Raw genomic sequence first — 20,222 nt, 5'->3', positions numbered from 1 at the left:
TTTGGATTTTTTTCCCCCTGGTGTCACATTTTGATTTAGCTGTTGTAAAACTTGAAGGCACCTGTGTTCAAGCATTCAATGCTTTGTTTATTGAAAATAAGACATTCTTCACAATACAAAAAAATATACAGAATACACACTGTATACCAAGTCCAGTATAAAAAAAAAAAAAAGAACATTACAAGCGTTACAAAGGTTTTTCATTGATTTGAAATCTCGTCTTCATTAAAAGATTTTGAAATAAAGAGAAAAATAGGACAACAAGGCACAGCCGGTACTATCTGAGAAGCATAGTGCATACATTACATACAATACCACACAAGTGAAACAACAAGTTTCACATTGTGATGAACATTTAAGAATTTTTTTATTTTTTGTATTTATTTTTATTTTTTTACAAGATTAAAACAACCAAGCTCTCTGCACAGAATGAGCGGCCGGCTAGCTTTTTGCAGCTAGCTACGCATCACTACTGTCCATCATGGACAGGGTCATGTGGAAATGTGCTGTATTTTATCACAAAGAGCCAGACGCCTCATAGACATCATGGCATATGGCTTTTACCAAGTGCTTTCACCCACTGGAATCTGAAGCAACTCAAGTGCAAAAAAAAAAAAAAAAAAAAAAAGTGAGGTCACATACCGTCTCGTAGGACGTTTCTGAAGCAAATTTTGACAAGACGGAGAACAGATCACTGCTGCTGATGATAATGACTTTGAGAAACTTTCAACAAGAGATGGATGAAGATGACAGGTTTTTCACAGATCCTGGATCAGGATTTGTGGGTGGTGGGGGACAGGAGCAGGGAGGAGGGTGTTCCTTCCAGGTTTGGCAGAGGGACAGGCATGTGTCCGTTGATTAGGCTGGGGAACTGTGGAGGAAGAGAAAGGGGCTGAGAGTTAGTGAGGAGGGGACGGAGGCTCTATGAAAGCTGCTTTCCGGTGAGGAACAGCAGCATTGTCACCGCTCTGGTTTCCTGTTTTTTTTTGTTTTTTTAATTCATTGTGCCTCTTCCTTTTCTTCTCTGTCCCCTGCACCTCCACAACAGAAGGAGAAGTCAACATTATTTGTGCACAAAGAATTCGGTATGGTGTATGTGTTCCTGTGAAGGGGGTGTGTGTGTGTGTGTGTGTGTGTGTGTGTGTGTGTGTGTGTGTGTGTGTGCGTGTGTGTGTGCATGTGCATGTGTGTGTTTCACAAATGAGGAGCAGCTCTCAAACCAGTCCACCCTGTTCAAACTGGCTCCCCTGGGTTCAAACAGGAAGTATTCACAGGATTTCCTCTCTCTCTCACAAGCGCTGAAACAGGACACCTCTGCTGGACCTGCTCACTAAGTCAACTCGTTTCACCACCGTTGGCGTGTGCCATTTTGCAGATCTCAAAAACATCTAGTTTTATATATACTTTGTCAAGTAAATACCTACTTGAAAAATGCCAATTCTATAAGATCAAGTCCCATTCTACTTTAAATTGGCACTTAAATTTAAGGACATTATAAAGGGGCAATGTCAAAGAATATTTCATAAAAGGATATAAGAGCAAATCATTTGGAAAAACTGTAGCCAATCATTTTATTACTTCATAAAAGATGAACCAGTGTTGTGTGTCAGAAGTTGGTTCATCTAAATCTCTTCAAAAATCTTCCTGTTGACAACAACTGCTGGGAAGAACGGGGATTTTGCCACAGCACTAATTTCACCTGCACAGTCTCACAACTTCCTCCTCGGCTTTACAACCAGGGAACAATAATCCTTTCAGCACACCTTCTGTTCTCATCTCCTGCTATTTTTGCCCCTCTCCCTTTCTCTCTGCGTACACACCTCAGTGTGTGTTTCTTACCTGGAAAAGGGAACTGTGGCCCTGCAGCCGGGCGGGGCTGAGCGGGGCGACGGGGCTCAGGCTGCTCCAGAAGTGGATGCCTGACAACAGCGGACTGTGAGCCAGTAACAAACCAGAGGGAGTCTGTGAAGGGGGAACACAGAGGAAGAGCGTGAGGGAGGCTTCGTGTAAATAAGAGAAACCAGTGAAGACAACATTTTTTTTTAAAAAGACAAACAGAGATCGACTGGTTGAAGAGCGTTTCTCTCAGGGCTCTGGTAATACGAAACATGCTGAAATGGTAAATGGACGCGTATTGGCGTTTGGAAAAATAAACTGACGGAGCAGGAAGGAAGTCTGTGGTTTCTCCCCCAGAATACAGGGGTGACGTGGGGAGGAGAGGAGGTGGACGGTGGGGGTTGTTGTAGATTTTGGGGGGGGGGGGCACTTGGAACGCTAACTAGAGAGAAAACATATGAAATCAATTTCTCCCTCTCTCCCCTGGTCTTCTCTCCACCTCCCCCCTGCTTTCCCCTGTGTCACCTCAGAGAAGTGAGCCAGTGTTGCGGAGGGACCAGCCCTGCTCCCATTATTAATGGAATTATTGGAGCATATGGCATCACTTAGGGCCTCTTCCCTGCTCGCATAAGTTGGAGAAGATTTCTGTAAATCGCTTGTTTTCCTCTGATTCCACTTTTTGCGCCTTGATAAACAGACAGTGTGAGTGCAGTATTAATCCCTCTTAATGTCTGGATAAACCTCTGACATGGAAGAGTGATTTTTTTTCTCTGTAGCAAGTCCAACGTAAATACATTATTAACTGAAAGAGATTATTAAATACCAGTCGATGCTGGTGGCTCAGCCTTCAGGGTTATGGCAAAGATCAAAATGTCACAGATGAATTTGTGGCAGAAAATACAAATAAATTGCGCCGTAGACCCGAGTCCATCTTCTAGCAGGTACGTTGTTTACGCCTGGACAACCGAAAGAGGTAAAAACTACTGAATTTCCTGCATTTCACATGAGAATATTCACATTTTTACAAAACACCTCTATGTCTCACTTTGCTCTGAGTGTAGACATATTTCTACAAAGTCTGTTATTTGGAGCACATAAACATTCTGGCAGTAATTTCCCAAACCGAACACAAACAATGACTCATTAAATTAGTCGAAATGTTCTTTTGTTCAAAACTACGTAAAAATTCCTGTGCCCTTGCACATTTTACCCTCACATCCTACCCCCTTTACCTTTCCCATACCTTTCCCTCTGTTTCTAACCAATTTTGGCTCAAATGACGACTTAAATATAGCGGTAGTGTTTCCAACAACACATGCCAGCTTGTGTCAGATGTCTGTTGCTGCTCTCTGAATACTTAGGGACACTGACATCATCTCCCCATCGCCAGCCAGACCACTGCACAGAGGGGACGGAAACAGATAGCATCACAGAAATGATTCTCTTTCTTTCTGAGATTTGATTATTATTGGGCTAGCTGTACTTCAGCTGAGGCCGGCAGAGAGACATGATCTCTAGTTTGTCTTAAATTATTGAGAGCAGAAATAAGAGAACTTGTAAAAATGTGTCGTAGGGGCAGCAGTGGGGATGTGTAAACATGGCTTGACGAATCACGTTTTAGAGCAATCTCAGGTGAGTGCGCAGCGTACCACGCCATCGGTAATTAAGAGTATTGATTTGATCCCGACATACACTACAGGTCCAAAGTTTTAGAACACATTCCAGTTGTTACTGAAATTTACAGTGTAATGTCTCAGTGTTTCTGAAATGAACGCATAGCGAACAAAAACAAGGAATCGTGGAATCATAAATCCTATATTCAATCTGAAGTTTTGACTCATTCAGCAGCTGAACACACTGGTGGCGTTCTTTCTACAATGGAAACCAAATATTGTTGAGACAGTTCATCCCAACACGATTCCCACAGATGTGTTTAAGGTTGGAGGTGCCGCGGTGGTTCACCTGGAAGAGCGCGTGCCGTAAAAGCTCAGTCCTAACCGCAGTGGCCCTGCTGCATTGCATCCCCTCTCTCTCTCCCTGACTTTCCCGTCTCTCTGTCACTGTCGCTATCAAAATAAAGGCAAAAAAAAAATAAAAATGTGTTAAAAAAGTTGCTTTGCCCTGACTTTCTGTCCAGTTCATCCCGGACCAGCTCCATGAAGTTTAAGTCTGGAGACTGTGCTGCTCCTCCATCATGTGACGCCACCGTCTGGTTCTTTTCTTTTATCTTGCTGTAGGATGAACCCCTGACCAACCAGTCTGTCATCATTACTACCACTCGCCTTTTTCTTACCACTCTGATAACAACACACAGCACTACTCCCCGCAGTACAGTGTTGTCCTAATAATGCACAAGTAGTAACACAGTTTGTTCCAATACTGCCTTTGTACAGACAGAAGGTTTGTTGGTCATCAACAAAAGTTGTGGAAACCTGTGGAAGTGTTTGCATTAACTTTCAAGGCTTCATTTACTTCAATTGCTGCAGGAAAGATGGAAGTTAAACAATTTCCCAATCCCTGAAAAGGGCCTGTTTTCTATAAAATGTACATGATTTTTTGTGACTTTTTGTTATTGCTGCTTGTTATTCACTGGACTTAAACTGCTTGGAAGTGTTTGTTAGGCAAAAGGCAGGGACACACCTTCAAAGACACCTTGAATGGCTCATCATCCCCCAAAGCACTAAAATAATTGCACTTTAGACTCTCCAAACCATCTGACTCTGTGTCTAGAAAAGACGGAGGAAACATACTAGAAGAGGAAACTATAGTTGTATATCAGCCGGATAAATCATCTCACCTGTGCCGTGAAGAAGGCCGGAGTGAGGGAGCCAGACGGGAGTGCTGGGCTATTGAGGGCGATGGAGCCGATGTCGCTCCCTGCAAGTAGCAGGGATGGGGCGGAGATCTCCAGAGCTTTGGGCTTTTTGCTTTTTGGTGGGAGTCCATCTCCTTGGTTACCACTACTACTAATAGAACTACTTCTACCACCGCTGCTGCTTCTCTTCTCAGGAGGCTGCAGGGCTCGCTCCCTGTGCCCAGAGGAGAGGTTGAGGGGCTGAGCACTCTGGTCAGAGTCCTCCTCCTCCTCCTCTTTGGCAGCAGGGCTCCAGCTACGGCCAGGCTGGGTGTGGGGGGAGGGCGGGGAGTGGGAATGAGAGGGGAGTCTGGATGGCCTGGGGGAGACATAGGACTCGGGCTTGGCAGAGGGAGGGGAGCTCCTCTCGCCGGTGTTGGTGCCAAAGCGGATGACGGAGCGTGGCTCCTCCTGGCGCTCCCGCAGCGCGCGCAGCAGATCAGGCTGGTTCTGCAGGGAGCTGATGCTGAAGGAGGAGTAGAGACCCGAGCGGAGGTAGTCGTTACGACACTGCTGCGCCCCCAGGGCCGCCAGGGTCCTCCTCTGCGCCTCCTCCTCGCTTTCCTCCTCCTCCTCCTCTTCTACCTCCAGCTCAGGAGCCTCTCCTTCCTGGAGGGGAAACCGTCCAGAAGCCAGGCCCATCTCCACCGCCTGTGGGTCCATCTTCAGGATCTCAGGAAAGGACACAAACTTATAGACAAACTTCTGGCCGATCACCTTCTTGATGATGTTCTGTGAAACAGACAAACACCATTAACACCATTTACATTTATTTACAACAAACTGATATTAATCTGGAAAATAATAACACAACATATATTGATTATCACAGAGAAGTTGGACAACATTTCAGTCCAGAGAAGGCGAGCTGCCACACTAGGACTGTGCTGTGTTACAGTGCTACGTCATAACCGGAGCTCTATTGTGCATTTGATGAGAAAGAGGAAGTGGAAGTGTCTATCTGGGGAGACTGTGGGTTTAGAGAGAAGCACAACAAACAGTTTGTCGTGGAACTACACTCGTTTCACATGCCTTCAGGTCCTTTCAGTTATAATAGCTCATGTGACATGATTAGTTGGACTACTACACAGAGCTCCTGTATTTGACCAGTATCCGAGTCTGTTTCACCTTGTCGTAGTAGTAGCGCAGGGCTCTGCTCAGCTTGTCATAGTTCATGTTGGTCTTGTTCTTGCGTAGGCCCCAGAGCTTGGCCACTTCCTCTGACTTCAGCAGCTTGAACTCGCCGTCTGTGGACGTCCAACATATCAGGTGCTTGTGACTCTGGTCGAGCAGCAGCTGCAGCAGGAACTGCCACAGGGTAATGGCACTGTCCATACCTTCAGTGAGACATACACATCATATGATCAGAGCGAGGATGGTGACAGAATTTGACACAGATGGAGCAGAGTGTTCAACATCAAAGCTCTGATTGGCTATTTTTATAATCCTCATACGATGATGCTCTTTCCGCCTGTGGCCTTTTTCACTAAGAGACAAAAGTGGTTAGCACTCAGAGGTGTCAGTTTACAGAGAAAAAGCACCAAAACCACCTGCATATGCTGCAATGACAGAATTAGCACAAAATTCAAACCTCCAAGGGAAACAAGCAACTCTCCTTTACACTCTCCTGTGCTCATTCCTGCCCATGTTCAATACCTGTGCAAACTAACTGTTGACGAAACACAGCTCGTGTATTTGAGGAGACTGTTTAGAACAACGGGAGCTGATGTTTCATCTTAATTAAATGCCTTTTCACACAAATCTCCGTACAGACTAAATTAGGTTAGTGGCTGAGGAGGGACGAGCCTGTTTGAGCTTTAACATGTGGTGTAAGACAGAGTAGAGCGGTGATGAATAGAACAGTGTGTGTTAAAGAGTGTAGTGTAATGTAGCAGCAGCAGCAGAAGAGAAAAAAAATATAAGGAGGAACAACAGCTCAAGCCAGAAATATGCTGCGGTTCAACCTGGCCCTCTCTCCACAGGAAGTATGACGGGCCCAGGGTGGGTTATTCCTTTAATAGAGGAATGTGCAGCCTCGAAGCTCCTGTCTGCCTGCTAGGAGCTCACATATTAATAATGGGGGGGGGGGGCTGTTTCCGTCACCGCAGACTGTAACAGTTAGTCAATCAATCAAAATAGTCGCATGACAGATAATAAACTGGCAAAAAAAATTAGATAATTGGTCAATCATTAAGTAAATTATCAAAAATGAAAAACTTGTTGCTGTTTCCTGCATCATCACCAACTTTGATGGTTTGGTTCTTTTCTCAGTTTTGTGTTTTTGTTTGAGTTTTGGACTTCAGACTTGGATCAGACAACAAGACACAACATCAACTTAGGCTGTGAGAGACTGATGACCTTTTTTTTTTTAAAAAAAAAACAAACCTTTTTCTGACATTTTAGAGATTTTTTCTTAAAGATTAATCAGTTATGAAAACAGTCATCAGCTCCAGGCATTTTCCACATATTGATGACGGTTCAAACGTCAATACTTCATTGGTACAGACTGTGATGAGTCTGATGAAACCAATACCAAAAACTGTTGAGTGAATGCCTGATCAGCTTCATAGTTGATTCTTATGATTTGATAGTGATTGACTTTTTCTTTAGGCTGATATTTACTTTTTTAAATTATAGTTTTGCCAATTTTAGACTCAATTTTATTTATCCAAAGTTCTTTGGCTGCTGGTGTGAGAAGTCTGATTTCTTTTGGTTTCAAAAAGAAAGATGTTTATATTCCTTATAAGTAAAGTATTTAAAAAAAAAAAAAAAAGAAAGGAAAAACGGAGTTGTCTTTTTATCCCTCAGATACGGTTTTGGCGACTTAATTGAATTTTTTCACTCTCCACACAGTCCTACTTGACTGACTGTATTGTCATCTCGTGTTCTTTTTGGTCTTATCTGTGGATGTGAGGAGTGAATAGTGACTGATGTTCACAATAACAACGATAACAACCTGGCCTTTCAACCACTACACACAGTGTCTCTGTCCAGACAGGAGAGAGGGAGGGAGGGAGGCTGAACTCGCTTCCGATACAAGCTATCCCCTGAGTTTTTTATCTGCCATGTGAAACTACAAACCTGTCACAGTCAGGACTTCCTCCTATTCTACTTCCAAGGACAAATGGTGAGGAGAGGGGATCCCACAGCAGGGGAGCATTTCCCCAGTCCTGCCACACTTCCCACAGAAATCCCAGAGGGAGAAGGTCAAAAGATCAAATCATTGTCCCCTTTTCACAGCTCCACCCTTTAACCCACTCTGAACCCAGACTTTGGTTTGGCTTTTGAACGCTTTGAAGCAAAAGTAAGGCTTGCCAATTCGGGGCCGCTGAGCCGACAGGTCTACAATTAGGCCAGTGTGACTTATAAACATTCACCTTTGCAAGATGCTGCAAATAGCACAGTGGAACTTTAAAGTGTCCTGCAGCTACTGCAGGTCAGAAACACCTCAGACAGCAACCAGCTGGAAACACATTAGTACAACATAGTGATAATAGCCTCACAACTCACACGCCACATGAATATTTGAGTGATAAGCCTACCACACACAGATAAAATCCCATATCACAGCCCTACAACGGGGTGACTACAGTCACTGTGAGAACCGCAGCCAGGGTAAAACACTCTTTCTAGGAATATCACAGGAACATTGTGGTGGTTTCTGTCGGGGATGAGGAGCCCTGCTGCGGATGCTCAGACTAAGAAGCCTCGCTGTGCGCACAAAGCCATCCAGTGTGTTGGCTGAACGGAAACTCCTAATGAGATTAGATGGTGTGTGCAGACATTACTTAGCCATGACTAAATCTGCTCTCTTCCTGTTCGCAGACGGTGGAAAATTCAACAGGGGCCCATAAAAAAGCATCTCTAAACAGAGGCGACGGACTCTGAGGCTGTGCTCTTTTTTTTTTTGCCCTGTTCGCCTTTTGTTTGCCTCCGTTTCTGGTGAGGCTACACTTGTATCCGGGAGTCGAAAGTTGCACTAACTGTTACGCACAGAGGTCTGGATCACTCTTCTGCCCCACTGACTCATTTTCAAGATGTTGCTCGGACCGGAAGACGGCACAATTGTGTCCAAAACTAAATCGGTACTACTCTTGCTTAAAACTTAGAAATACACTCGATCCGAAGAGTTGAACACAAGTCAAACACTTTTACAGCCCGGACACTTCATAAGAAGTGTGAACACGGTCGCTGATACAACTTATCATGCATTATTTCACTGTCTCCAAGCCACAGATTAGCCAACAAAGCGCCGTTCATAGAAAAACTCTGTTTCTTTTACGTTACCTGCAATCTCTGACTTTGTCTTTTCCCTCCGTGAAACTTTACGGTGAAGCTTGTGTGATCCCTTGTTTTTCCATGCTTACTTCTGGTCTACACAGTTGTGCTGGACTGAAATAGGATCCTGGGCTTTTTCTTTTTCTGAGCAGGAAGTTGGAGCAGGCAGACAGAGCCGGCTGACTTCCTCTCCCCTACGATTCCCCAGGCAGTTTGCCGTCTGTGTAAACACACTTTTCCTCCCCTCCTCTTCTCCTTTGCCTGCCCGCTGACTGCCAGCAGCAGTAGGCCCGCTCACGCAGGATCGGCACACATGGTGATACAGAAACTCCTACAGCCCATAAACTGACATCATCAGTCCGAGGGCTAGCGTGGTGCTTTCAGGCACGCCTCGTTACTTCAAACATTTCCATTCACGGGCCTAAAGTCATGTGAGTTTAGGTCTTACCCTGTTTACTTTCACTGCTGAGCTAATGTGCGCCATTACACCGTGAAGCAGAGGAAACATGCATCAGGATATAGGGACACTTCGTGCAATACTTAGCACAACTAAGTGACACAAGTCATTCTTTATTGCCTTTAATAAATGCAGCTGCTGTGCAAATAGGAATTAATTCTTAAAGATAAGAACATACTGATTTACAGGGGAATACCATGGATTATGCAAATGATTGTGCAAATATTTGCCCAGAATTATATGTGCAAAAATGATTCTCTTAGCAACATCATTATATACTGACTTGTTGTAAAGAGTACAGACCTGCTCTATGTGAAAAGTGCCTTGAGATAAAAATTGACTTGACTTGTTATATACTGCATGCATTTTATTTTAATGCCATGTGTATTATTATTTTATTTTAGTATCATTATAATTATTGTTCAGTTCTAGGATGTATCTGTTTGTTTTGTTCTTTTTTTACTTTTTATGTGTCCTTAATTATTGTGGGAGAAATGGAAAAACAAATATATTTCATTTGAAAAACGCATGCAGGAGTAGCACTTATTTTGTCGTGGTATTTTGAATATGTTTGTCAATATTAACAAAGACTGGTGATTAGCCTATTAACACGAAATATCAAACAATGACATATAATAATTAATTTCAGTTGCTGCATGTTGATTTAATAGTCTATTTATTGTTACTGTGCAGGGAAGCAGCACTACAGTCAGGCTGCTAGAACTGTATGCCATAAGATTTTAGGATGTTTGGGAATGTGCATGAGTATGGTTATGTTTTTTTTCATTTTGAGACATTTTTGCCTTTATTTGATTTTATGAACAGACTGGAAAAGCAAAGGGAGATGACATGTAACAAAGGTCCTCAACTGGCATTGAACCAAGGATGGTGCAAATCACTTTAAACCATTTGGTCCAAGAGACGGTTACAATTAGGCAGAAAGATGGTGAGAGTTCCTAGTAGCATTGCAACTGATCCATCTCATGTTGTATTTGGTTAATATCAGCTTTTCCATTAAACGTAAGATTTAAGGTCCGATGCTTTTAGAGAGCCCAAATAACGTGTGTAGGTCACGAAGTGGAAGAAATGGATGAAAAATTGATTGCACTGCTGTTGTTGTAATATTTGACTATAGTACAAATGTTTGTTTGCAATAATATTCTGCTGACTGGCTGAATGATTGTTTTGTAATGTATGTTTTGTGTTATTATGAAATAGTGTTTGGTCTGTGGTGCAAGACAAACAAAGGAATCCGACAAGGCAAATTCAATCAGTCTAAAAGTGTCATCTGAGATTAGGTAAAGGTTCATGTTGAGGCGTTAATGTTAGCAACTGAAGTGGGATCATTACGAACACATGCTCAGGTTTAATCAACACTGGCAAACCTTAAATCACTGGTACAAACCATGGTCATTTTTTGACCCACAGGTTATGGTAGTGTTGGTGTTGGTGGTGTAAAAACAATACATTAGTTTTAAGTGCATCAAATTGCAATGTTTATATAATTTTACACAAATACAAAAAGACACTGAAAAGGCCTTCTGACAATTTATAACATTTCTGTTTGGTCCTTCCTACAGAGTAAAATGGGGAGAGAGATAAACTGCATCCCTGACGAAAGTTTGAAAATAGTAGATAGTAGAAATGTAGACACACTGAGCTTTTTTTTTTTTTTAATAATTGCATTTATTAATATCCGCTGAAATTAAATCAGACGGTGAGTAGAATGTGAGATTTTGGTGATGAACACAAATAAATCTGATGTAATCACATCAAAATATTAATTTGTTGCACCTCTACCACCTGACATTATGTTGAACCAACAAATTGAGTTCAAAATGTTCATAATATTGTGTCCACCCTGTATGACATTTACATTCACTCAAAATGTCTGATAGAAAGTAAAGGCATCACTAGTAATAGGATTCCAGTGTAATTTGTGGAATGTGTTTCAAGTCCTTTTGAGAATTAAATTCAACAAGCAACTACAACAGATACTTGATTTGTTGTTGGTAGTGCAACAATAATTGGTTTGCATGTTACATGTTTCTTTGAAAACAATACAAAAAATATCTCCAAACAAACTTCACTCATCACGTTTACAATATGTCCAAACATCTGTGTACTGACCTGAGGAGGTCAGTGGTCCCGAGAGGTGTGACACCGGCGAGGCGGGACTCGCCAGCGGTGCGTCTGATTGGTGGCGAAACTTGCTGAAGCTCAGGGTGGTACTTTGCACAGCGATGAGCAGCGCTCACTGCAAGTAGAGTCCCGCTAAAGCGCAATGCCTCGTTTTACTGTCCACATCAGAGATGAGTGGCTGGCAGTGCCATGCCGGGATACCACCAACCCCATCAGGTGGCTCGGACAAGAGGCGCTAAAACGTTACATCAAGAACAAACCAGACAACGGCGGCATCACAGCGGTGAAGGACACGCGCTTCGTTGTGCGCAGGTGCCAGGGTTTGGGTTTGTTGGACGCGGATGACACCATCGAGGATGTGCTGGAGGACAATGACTTTGTCGAGATCGGTAATGACCGTGTGCATGAAAAAATATAAGAAGTGTTTGCATTACACTTGGGGACACTGGAGATCTTTTACCTCTAGCTGTGCGTAATTTGTGCGTAATTGCGCATAGTCAGTCACGTAATGACTAAACGTTAAATGTAATTACAGTATCAACCAATGAGAGAAAATGCAATTTGTATTGTTATCTTGTACTTCCAGCTATTGAAGGAGATACCATGTCTCCTGACTTCATCCCGTGTGAGCCTGGAGTTTCTCATCTGTATCCTCAAACCTGTGTACTTATGCCATAGTGGGTATCTGGGTACTGCAGTGGGTAGTAAGTACTCATGGTACTAGATGGAGTTTTCATTGTTCATACCATTACATTGTTTTCGGCTGTGGGTATCAATGACTTTTGGAAGAATAAAATAAATCTTTGCCATATATTTAATGATGTAACACTGGGCTTTATTATTTCTGTAATAAAATAATGTCTTATTTTCGGTATAGGGTTAACACTGTATTTTGCTGAATGTTATCCTTAATTAAAAAATGTGAAAAAGAACAGCAGCATACAAAGAACCTGGAGAAGTAAGCTTTCACTTTACCCATTTCTGCAAAAGACGAAAAGACGAAAAGACGAAAACACGTGATATATTTCCACTTCTATCTAACACACATCTCCCTGTACAGTATCTTTCCTTGGATGGCAGCAGCCTGACATCAACAGATTTGGTCAACCTAGGCAGAGGACTCTACAAGATAAAGGTAATAATCAACAAATTGTATTTGTTGTCATTTCTTGTCTGTGGTAATCTTTGACTTAGTGTAATCATTTCCTTTACCGACATTTTCAGCTGACTCCGGAGGCAGAAAAAAAAGTTGTGCAATCCAGAGACCTTTTGGACACCATTGTCAAAGAAAACAAAGGTTAAGATAAATTTAAGAATAAATGTCCGTCTGCAAAGACATTAAATGCATCGATCTGAATATTAACCAGCTGCTGCAAAACTACAGTCTCCAGAAATAAATGATTCTATGTTTTCACTTCTCTGTGCCACCAGTTGTCTATGGAATCACAACAGGTTTTGGCAAATTTGCCCGAACTGTCATTCCTGTCAGCAAGCTCAAGTAAGGACAATAATTTATTATATATTTCCTCCTTCGACTGTTGAAGAATGAGCCCTTTCTTATGTGGTGATTCATGACCATGCCCTTTTTTTCCTACAGGGAGCTGCAGGAGAACTTGGTGCGGTCACACTCAGCAGGTAATAAAAGTCTCCATAAAGCTCACTTTACTTTCTTGTTTCGAGTTGAAGATTTCCAGATATCCAGTGCTCCTGACAAGGTGTTTTAGGTACTTCTGTATTTATGTCAGCATCATCAATGATATGCTGTGGTGTGCAGGTGTGGGGAACCCATTAAGCCCAGAGAGGACCCGCATGCTGCTCGCTCTGAGGATCAATGTTCTGGCCAAAGGGCACAGTGGGATTTCTCTGGAAACCCTTCATGCCATGATTCAGGCCTTCAACGGTAAGCTTCAACTGCACCCGGCAACCTCACTTAACCTTAGCTGACCTGAGCTATCAGTTTCCGTTGACTGAGATAACTGATAATTGACTGATATTTTCATGTAAGGATTAGTATTGGGAACTGTCATATGAATCTTACTTTGCCCCTACAGCTTCCTGCCTCTCCTTCGTCCCAGAGAAGGGAACAGTGGGTGCTAGTGGAGACCTGGCACCCCTCTCTCACCTGGCCCTAGGGCTGATGGGAGAGGGTAAAATGTGGTCTCCTAAGAGCGGCTGGGCAGATGCCAAATATGTAAGATCAGAATGACTTTTTTCGTGGTTGTAAAACAATAACTTGCTTCATGCTGCAGGAAATGTGCCTTTTACTTGTGAAAGTGAAAGGTTGCATGATCCAATAGGAAAGCATGTTTGCTTTTTGATGTCCCTTGACCTTTTACATGTTTTTTTCTCCTTTCATCTCTGGTCAGGTCCTGGAGGCCCATGGACTGAAGCCAATATCACTAAAGCCTAAAGAGGTTATGTTTAAATCCAACCACGCGCTCTCTTATTTGATTTGCCCGTATTAAAGATATCAGCCCAGGGTTCACTGGGAATGCATTGTGTTTTCTCACGTACGGAATTTAGAAGAAGTAGTGGTTTCTTTAAGTTGAGAAAACATCTTATTGTCCTTCACAGGGCCTTGCTCTGATCAACGGGACCCAGATGATCACCTCTCTGGGGGCGGAGGCTGTGGAGCGAGCCCAGTCGATCGCCCAGCAGGCAGACATCATCGCTGCTCTCACTCTGGAGGTGCTAAAGGGAACCACCAAGGCTTTTGACAGTGGTGAGCAGCATCAGTGGTGGTGAACAAAGTCACAAAAGTAGATGAAAGTATTTACCTCCGGTTTCAAGATCCTGCATCTTGTCCATCCTTTCTTATTTTCTGGTCTCCTCCCATACAGACATCCATATTCTGCGGCCCCACCCAGGACAGATAGAGGTGGCCCAACGCTTCCGCTCACTGCTGGACTCCGATCACCATCCATCCCAGATTGCAGGTCAGAGGACAGACCCGGATTCTAAAGCAGACGAGCAACAGAACATGATAAAATAGTTACGCAAAGTAATCATTACACACATAATATCTGGGCTAAGGCTCACACTGGACACACTGTGTGGCAGCTGAATGTTGTCTCTCTGTTTGTCAGGGTTTCTATAAGAAATATTTTTTACCACTGCTCGTGATCAAGGCGGGAACACTCCGCTTTGGCCCTCCACTGTACCACATACCATAAAATGTACCATAAATAGCTAGGATGGGTCAAATGCAGAGGGTGTATTTCCCCACAGGATTTAATCAAATATAGCTTTTGGCAACACTGTGCCTGCATTGCATCCTTAAACATGCAGCACTTAATGTGTGTCATCTGGCGTTGGTGCGTTTTTCCAGAAAGCCACCGTTTCTGTGACAGAGTCCAGGATGCCTACACCATGCGATGCTGTCCTCAGGTAACCTCAAGTAAAGTTTATTTATATATCCCAAAATCACAAGCTTGGCCCAGAGGGCTTTACACTCTGTACACCCTCTATCCTCCGACTCTCAGTTAGGAGAAGGAAAAACTCATGTGGTAGATCCCATATGAGGGATGCAGTCCTGAAGCAGAGTATTCAGATTTTGAGCATAACCTTCTCTTCCTCTGCACAGGTTCACGGAGTCACCAATGACACAATAAAATTTGTCCAGAACATCATCAATACGGAAATCAACAGTGCCACTGACAACCCTGTATCCTTCCCTGACTTGCAAGCTGGAGGCAAAGTCTCTTACGTGAATCTCAATGTGCCACTTTTGTCTCTGCACTTTAAACTGTTAATTGGTTCAACCTCAAATTCCAGGTTCTGCCACAAATTGTACGTTGGATTTTTATTGGAAATCAGTTTGCGATCTATTTTTCTTAACAGCTGTACAAGATGGTGTTTGCGGAAAGAGGTGAGACCATTTCAGGTGGGAATTTCCACGGAGAATATCCAGCTAAGGTTCGTGACTCACCAAACAAGGTTTTGGTCATTGTTGTAGATTTTGTTCTCCTCTCTTTCACCGCTCTTTCCTCTCTTAGGCTCTGGACTTTTTAGCCATTGCAGTCCATGAGCTGGCGTCTATCAGTGAGAGGAGGATCGAGAGGTTGTGTAACCCCTCGCTGAGTGAGCTGCCTGCCTTCCTCGTCAATGAGGGAGGACTCAACTCAGGGTTCATGATTGCCCACTGTACCGCAGCTGCCTTGGGTCGGTGTGCAAAAACATTAAACAAAATAGCATGAGCATAAGTAAAGTGCATAATAAAATAGATTTCTTTGTTGGTAGACTAGGTTTTAATACTGAATATGAATTTCAGGTAGAATATTTTGTACAAAAAGATGTTCAGTGTTTTTAAGTTGAACAGCATTTTATCATTTATCCGTATTTATGTCCCTTTTTGCTGAATGATTTAGTATGAACCTTAACTCTAATGTCCTTTTTTTAATTCTGTGTCTAGTTTCAGAAAACAAAGTTCTGTGTCATCCATCCTCTGTGGACTCCTTGTCTACTAGTGCTGCCACAGAGGACCATGTGTCTATGGGAGGCTGGGCTGCCAGGAAGGCCCTGAGGGTCATAGAGCATGTGGAGCAAGGTTAGCTTCTTTCTTACCATTATAAGTAAATTACTACTAATAATAAGACAGCTCCGATTAGAGCACTTCTGTTTCATATTGAGGCACAAATGTGAGCGTCAAAACATTTCCACATTGATTCATTTATTACATTTACAAACTCCAATTTAATCAACTATTGCATGGTTTTCTCATGTAGGGACTGTCGGCCTCCGGGGAAATATTTTACCAATAAACAGTCAATAAAATGACTTAACAAATGAAATATGACTTCAAAGTGATAAGTCACAAATACATGAGCTGCTACACAGATGAGTCACTGTACATAAATTAACAACAAACCCTGCAGTGTCATGTGAGCCTTTAAATCAGCAGCTGCCTCTGGTTCAAAGAGATTTACTGGACGGTTCCTGGTGATTCTGTAACAGAAAAGTGCAAAGGTAACGTTGTTGAAAACCATGCCAGTGTACACTGCGGATAGAGCAGCATCAGCAAACATTTGCATGGTCTAAAATCAAAGCACATTGAGTGGATATAGTGGTTAAACATAAAACTAGAGGTTAAAAAATACATAACTACATCAGTGCCTCTGTGACCAAATTTCTTTTCTATTATTCACAAGAAAAGAAAGAATAAGATACAATAGTTGTTGTATGTTGGAACAGACTGAAAAAGAAAACTTACAGAGGGCTGTATGACAATTGTCCTTTAATATTTCTATTATCATATGATGTCATGTATTTCATCCGGTCCCACACATTGTGTAATCCATTTCACTGTGTCCAGCAGCACTGTGGCCGTAACGCAAACACAGGATTGTCATGTAACATGCCAAGAGCAGTGACATCAAAAGTTGTGTAACACTTTAATTTTGTGGCTTAAATAATTACAACTTAAAACTGGATTTTATAAATAACAAATTAGAAACATGGTATCCTATTGGTTAGCATTTCGTTACCAATAATAAACATTTTGCTAAATCTAAGTGATGTTTTCTGTGATTAGTTCTTGCTATAGAGCTGCTGGCTGCCTGTCAGGGTATCGAGTTCCTCCGCCCTCTTCGTACCACCACTCCACTGGAGAAGGTCTATGAACTTGTGCGCAGTGTGGTCAAGTAAGTCAAACAGATGTGGCCAAGGTACACGTCTCTCAGTCCAGTGAAATGATGAACAGGATAGTTAATATTTATCCACTGTTCCACTTCTGACTCTCTCCTTCTCCTCTGTCATTAAAAGACCCTGGATTAAAGACAGATTCATGTCTCCAGACATCGAAGCTATTCACCGTCTCCTACTTGACCAGAAGGCAAGTGCCGACTCTTGAGGAGTGACTATAAAATGTGTTCACCGTCTGTGAACATGTAAGCTCCACAGGGATGGATTTTTTTTTTTAATTGCATGTTTATATTTTCAACTCAGGTGTGGAATGTGGCCAAACCTTACATTGACAAGTATCAGACAGAGTACATCCCAGAGTCCCGCCCCGTCTCTCCTACTGCCTTCTCCCTGGAGCCTCCAGCATCGCCGAGGAAACGTGTCCGTCATGAGTGAATGCATGTTCAAAAATGTTTGTTTTTTTTCTTTTGCAACAACTAAAAGTATTTGAGGCTTTTGTGAATTTGAATGAAAACCAAACAAAATCTTTGATTGGACATTGATTTTAAGATGCAATGTTGTTGACTAAGTTCATACTTTGATTTCTGACATTAAAATTTTTGATCCTTGATATGTTGATAATTTAAGAAATGGGCGTATTATATCTACACACATGCAAACTCGGTGGCCATTTTATATGTGACTTACATAAAATCTAATGCAATCCCATACAGCAGCCCAGCAATACATTTTTCCTTTATGAAGATAATAATGTTCAGTTTTGACAAACATGGGAATAATAGAAACATATTTTAATATAATGTAGTCCATTACAACACCACCGCTAACCACGACCTCTAATAGACTTATGGAATCAACACTTCTCTGAAACTATATATAAACTTTATATAAATATAACATCATAAGTTTTGTAAAGGTCAAATATGTGGCAGAGCTGTTGTACTGAATTGCATTAGATTGTATAGGTGTACCTAATAAAGTGGCCAGGGAGTGTATATTTCTTTAGTAATTATTGAGTGTTGAACTTGCACATACACTGCCCCACATCACTGTGCATTAGAGTTGTATTTATCTAAACGTTTGTTGTCCCTTTAAAATGTCTAATTTAGTTGTTATTGCCACATGACTACCTCAGCCACTGCACCATTTTCATATGAAATTAATGATGTAGCATGAACATTACTACAATTACATTTATGTTGTTGTTCTGGTGTAATTATATGAAATTTTACATCTCTCTCATCTCTACATTTCAAACTTAGACAACAATAAAATTTTTAACAGCTGCATTCTTTAATTATTTGTCTGAGTATGTGAGTCCTGCCTCTGCTCACTTGGATACGTTTGTAGTTGATAGAAGTTAATTTACCTAATGATACACAGTGGCAAAGTACTCAGATCCTTTTCTTAGTTTTATCTTCTTACTTGAGGTACACTTAAGTTTATTCCAGTGTTTCCCAACCTACAATAGGGGATGGACCCCTCTGAAGGGTCACAAGATAAACCTGAGAGGTCATGAGCTGATTAGTGGGAGAGGAAAGAGGGAAAACCTGATTTATGATTCAACTTTTCTTTCTTTCTTTGCTGTTTTACTGAAACATTGGATAAATTTACTTATTTTAGTGTAAAATGCACTTTTTTTTTAACAGAATTGTTTTTGAAAAGCTGATATGTTTTGTAAAATGTTAACCTGAAAAGTACCTAGTAATTACAGCTGTAAAATAAATGCAGTTGGGTAAAGAGGACAATGTTTCTCTGAGAAATGAAATTGAGCATAAAAAAGGACACACTCAAGTCAACTACAAATACTTCAAAGTTGTACTGAAGAACTTCAAGACTAACCGCTAACAAGAAAGTGAATTATAAGTTACCAGAGGTGTAGGTGACGTTCAGATTCCTTGCTTTATCCAACTAACAGTCTAAAACCCAAAGATATTGGGTTTACGATTTTCTATGACACAAAGAAGGTTTAAATCTTCCCTTTTGGGAGCCGGGAACAATGCTGGCATTTTAAATTACATAAATTACTATTAAGATCAAACATCTATCAAAAATCTTTTTTTTTGTAAATCAGTGAATTGACTGATAGTTTCAGTAATTATCTGTAATTATTAGTGATAAAGTAAAATATACATTCATGAATTAATGAAATATAAATAATTATCTGTGTCTAAATCTAAAATACATGCGCACTCAGAAATGTCTCCCTGTGTGTTAAACCTTAGGGGAAGTAAGTTTGTCAGAAGTTTTCCAGTCCAGTTAAAAAGCACTTACCTGTCTGGGCTGAGAAGCCACTCTGCCATCTTGAGGTGCAGAGGGGAAAATCCTGAAGTGGTAAGTCACAGACCTGTAAGGGCAGCTTTGGTCAACAAATTCAAAGGTTACACAAACAACTCGTGACAGATAATAGCACAGGGGGCAGAAGTCTGTTGTACACAGATACAGTACAACGTTACAATAAAGACTTGTGCTTTAGCCTGACTGAATTTGGTGGGACAAGTTAAATTGTATTGTTGCAATCTCAACCTTATACAAACATAACCTCAACTGCTAAATTTAGTTTTCTGCAGTGACTTGTGGACTTTACAAACGCTTATCATTGAATGAATGGGAAATAATGTGATTCCACCACAGCCATAAACATAGGCTTAAAGACAGTCACTCCTGATTAAACAGAGGAGTCTGATAGAGGTTACACCAGGGCAAGAATCTAAGTTAGCTTCACTTCCTACAGCTTAGGTCCATGCTAGAAATGTTTATTAGCAAACATTTATTAGCCCAAGTGTATACATAGCCTACTGTGCAGACGTTTTAGGCACATTAGATGTTTAGATTGGCAAAGGGTGGTCACAGTATAGATTTAATTTAGGTTTTTGTCTGTTTACTGCACTTGTGCGCAGATAAATAAAAAACTATTAATGGCATTATTTTTGAAAGCATCCTCACATTACCTTTAGTGCCTAAAACGCTGTAAAGCACTGTACATGTACGTCTAAATGTTCTAAAAAATAGTAC

At 41.6% G+C, this 20,222-nt stretch overlaps 2 protein-coding genes and 1 long non-coding RNA gene across 3 annotated transcripts; 1 reads left to right on the top strand and 2 right to left on the bottom strand.

Moving 5' to 3' along the window:
- Positions 1-66: 66 nt before the first annotated feature.
- On the bottom strand, positions 67-9,308 carry LOC111670856 (ETS domain-containing protein Elk-3-like). The gene is made up of 5 exons (XM_023427777.2): positions 8,978-9,308; positions 5,819-6,027; positions 4,634-5,422; positions 1,840-1,962; positions 67-871 (listed from the first exon to the last, which is right to left on the bottom strand). Exons 2-5 carry the CDS (start codon positions 6,023-6,025, stop codon positions 773-775), a joined length of 1,218 nt encoding a protein of 405 aa, XP_023283545.1. The 5' UTR covers positions 6,026-6,027; positions 8,978-9,308; the 3' UTR covers positions 67-772.
- A 2,351-nt stretch (positions 9,309-11,659) lies between these two features.
- On the top strand, positions 11,660-18,496 carry hal (histidine ammonia-lyase). Its single transcript, XM_023427810.2, has 20 exons — positions 11,660-11,956; positions 12,154-12,214; positions 12,498-12,525; positions 12,628-12,702; positions 12,792-12,864; positions 12,999-13,065; positions 13,165-13,202; positions 13,342-13,467; positions 13,619-13,758; positions 13,934-13,981; positions 14,142-14,289; positions 14,408-14,503; positions 14,896-14,954; positions 15,151-15,231; positions 15,417-15,482; positions 15,563-15,728; positions 15,979-16,113; positions 17,098-17,206; positions 17,328-17,397; positions 17,511-18,496. Exons 1-20 carry the CDS (start codon positions 11,710-11,712, stop codon positions 17,640-17,642), a joined length of 1,965 nt encoding a protein of 654 aa, XP_023283578.1. The 5' UTR covers positions 11,660-11,709; the 3' UTR covers positions 17,643-18,496.
- Positions 16,220-17,091, bottom strand: LOC147817884 (uncharacterized). The gene is made up of 2 exons (XR_015438566.1): positions 16,777-17,091; positions 16,220-16,511 (listed from the first exon to the last, which is right to left on the bottom strand). It is a non-coding gene; the product is annotated as an uncharacterized LOC147817884 (long non-coding RNA).
- Positions 18,497-20,222: the final 1,726 nt, after the last annotated feature.

Source organism: Seriola lalandi, unplaced genomic scaffold (assembly GCF_002814215.2).
Source record: "Seriola lalandi dorsalis isolate HSWRI2012SDOR001 ecotype SW California unplaced genomic scaffold, Sedor1 jcf7180002054862, whole genome shotgun sequence".
NCBI classification, from domain to species: Eukaryota; Metazoa; Chordata; class Actinopteri; order Carangiformes; family Carangidae; genus Seriola; species Seriola lalandi.
This window is presented reverse-complemented; position numbering and strand designations above follow the sequence as displayed.

Bases quoted from the DNA above. Each gene is read 5' to 3' on its own strand.
- LOC111670856 (XM_023427777.2), bottom strand. From the start codon at position 6,025: ATGGACAGTGCCATTACCCTGTGGCAGTTCCTGCTGCAGCTGCTGCTC. The intron at 5,423-5,818 runs GTGAAACAGACT...TCTGTTTCACAG, and splicing joins TGCGCTACTACTACGACAAG to AACATCATCAAGAAGGTGAT. The intron at 1,963-4,633 runs GTGAGATGATTT...CCCCCTTCACAG, and splicing joins CGGCCTTCTTCACGGCACAG to ACTCCCTCTGGTTTGTTACT.
- hal (XM_023427810.2), top strand. From the start codon at position 11,710: ATGCCTCGTTTTACTGTCCACATCAGAGATGAGTGGCTGGCAGTGCCA. The intron at 12,865-12,998 runs GTTAAGATAAAT...CTGTGCCACCAG, and splicing joins CATTGTCAAAGAAAACAAAG to TTGTCTATGGAATCACAACA. The intron at 16,114-17,097 runs GTTAGCTTCTTT...TTCTGTGATTAG, and splicing joins CATAGAGCATGTGGAGCAAG to TTCTTGCTATAGAGCTGCTG.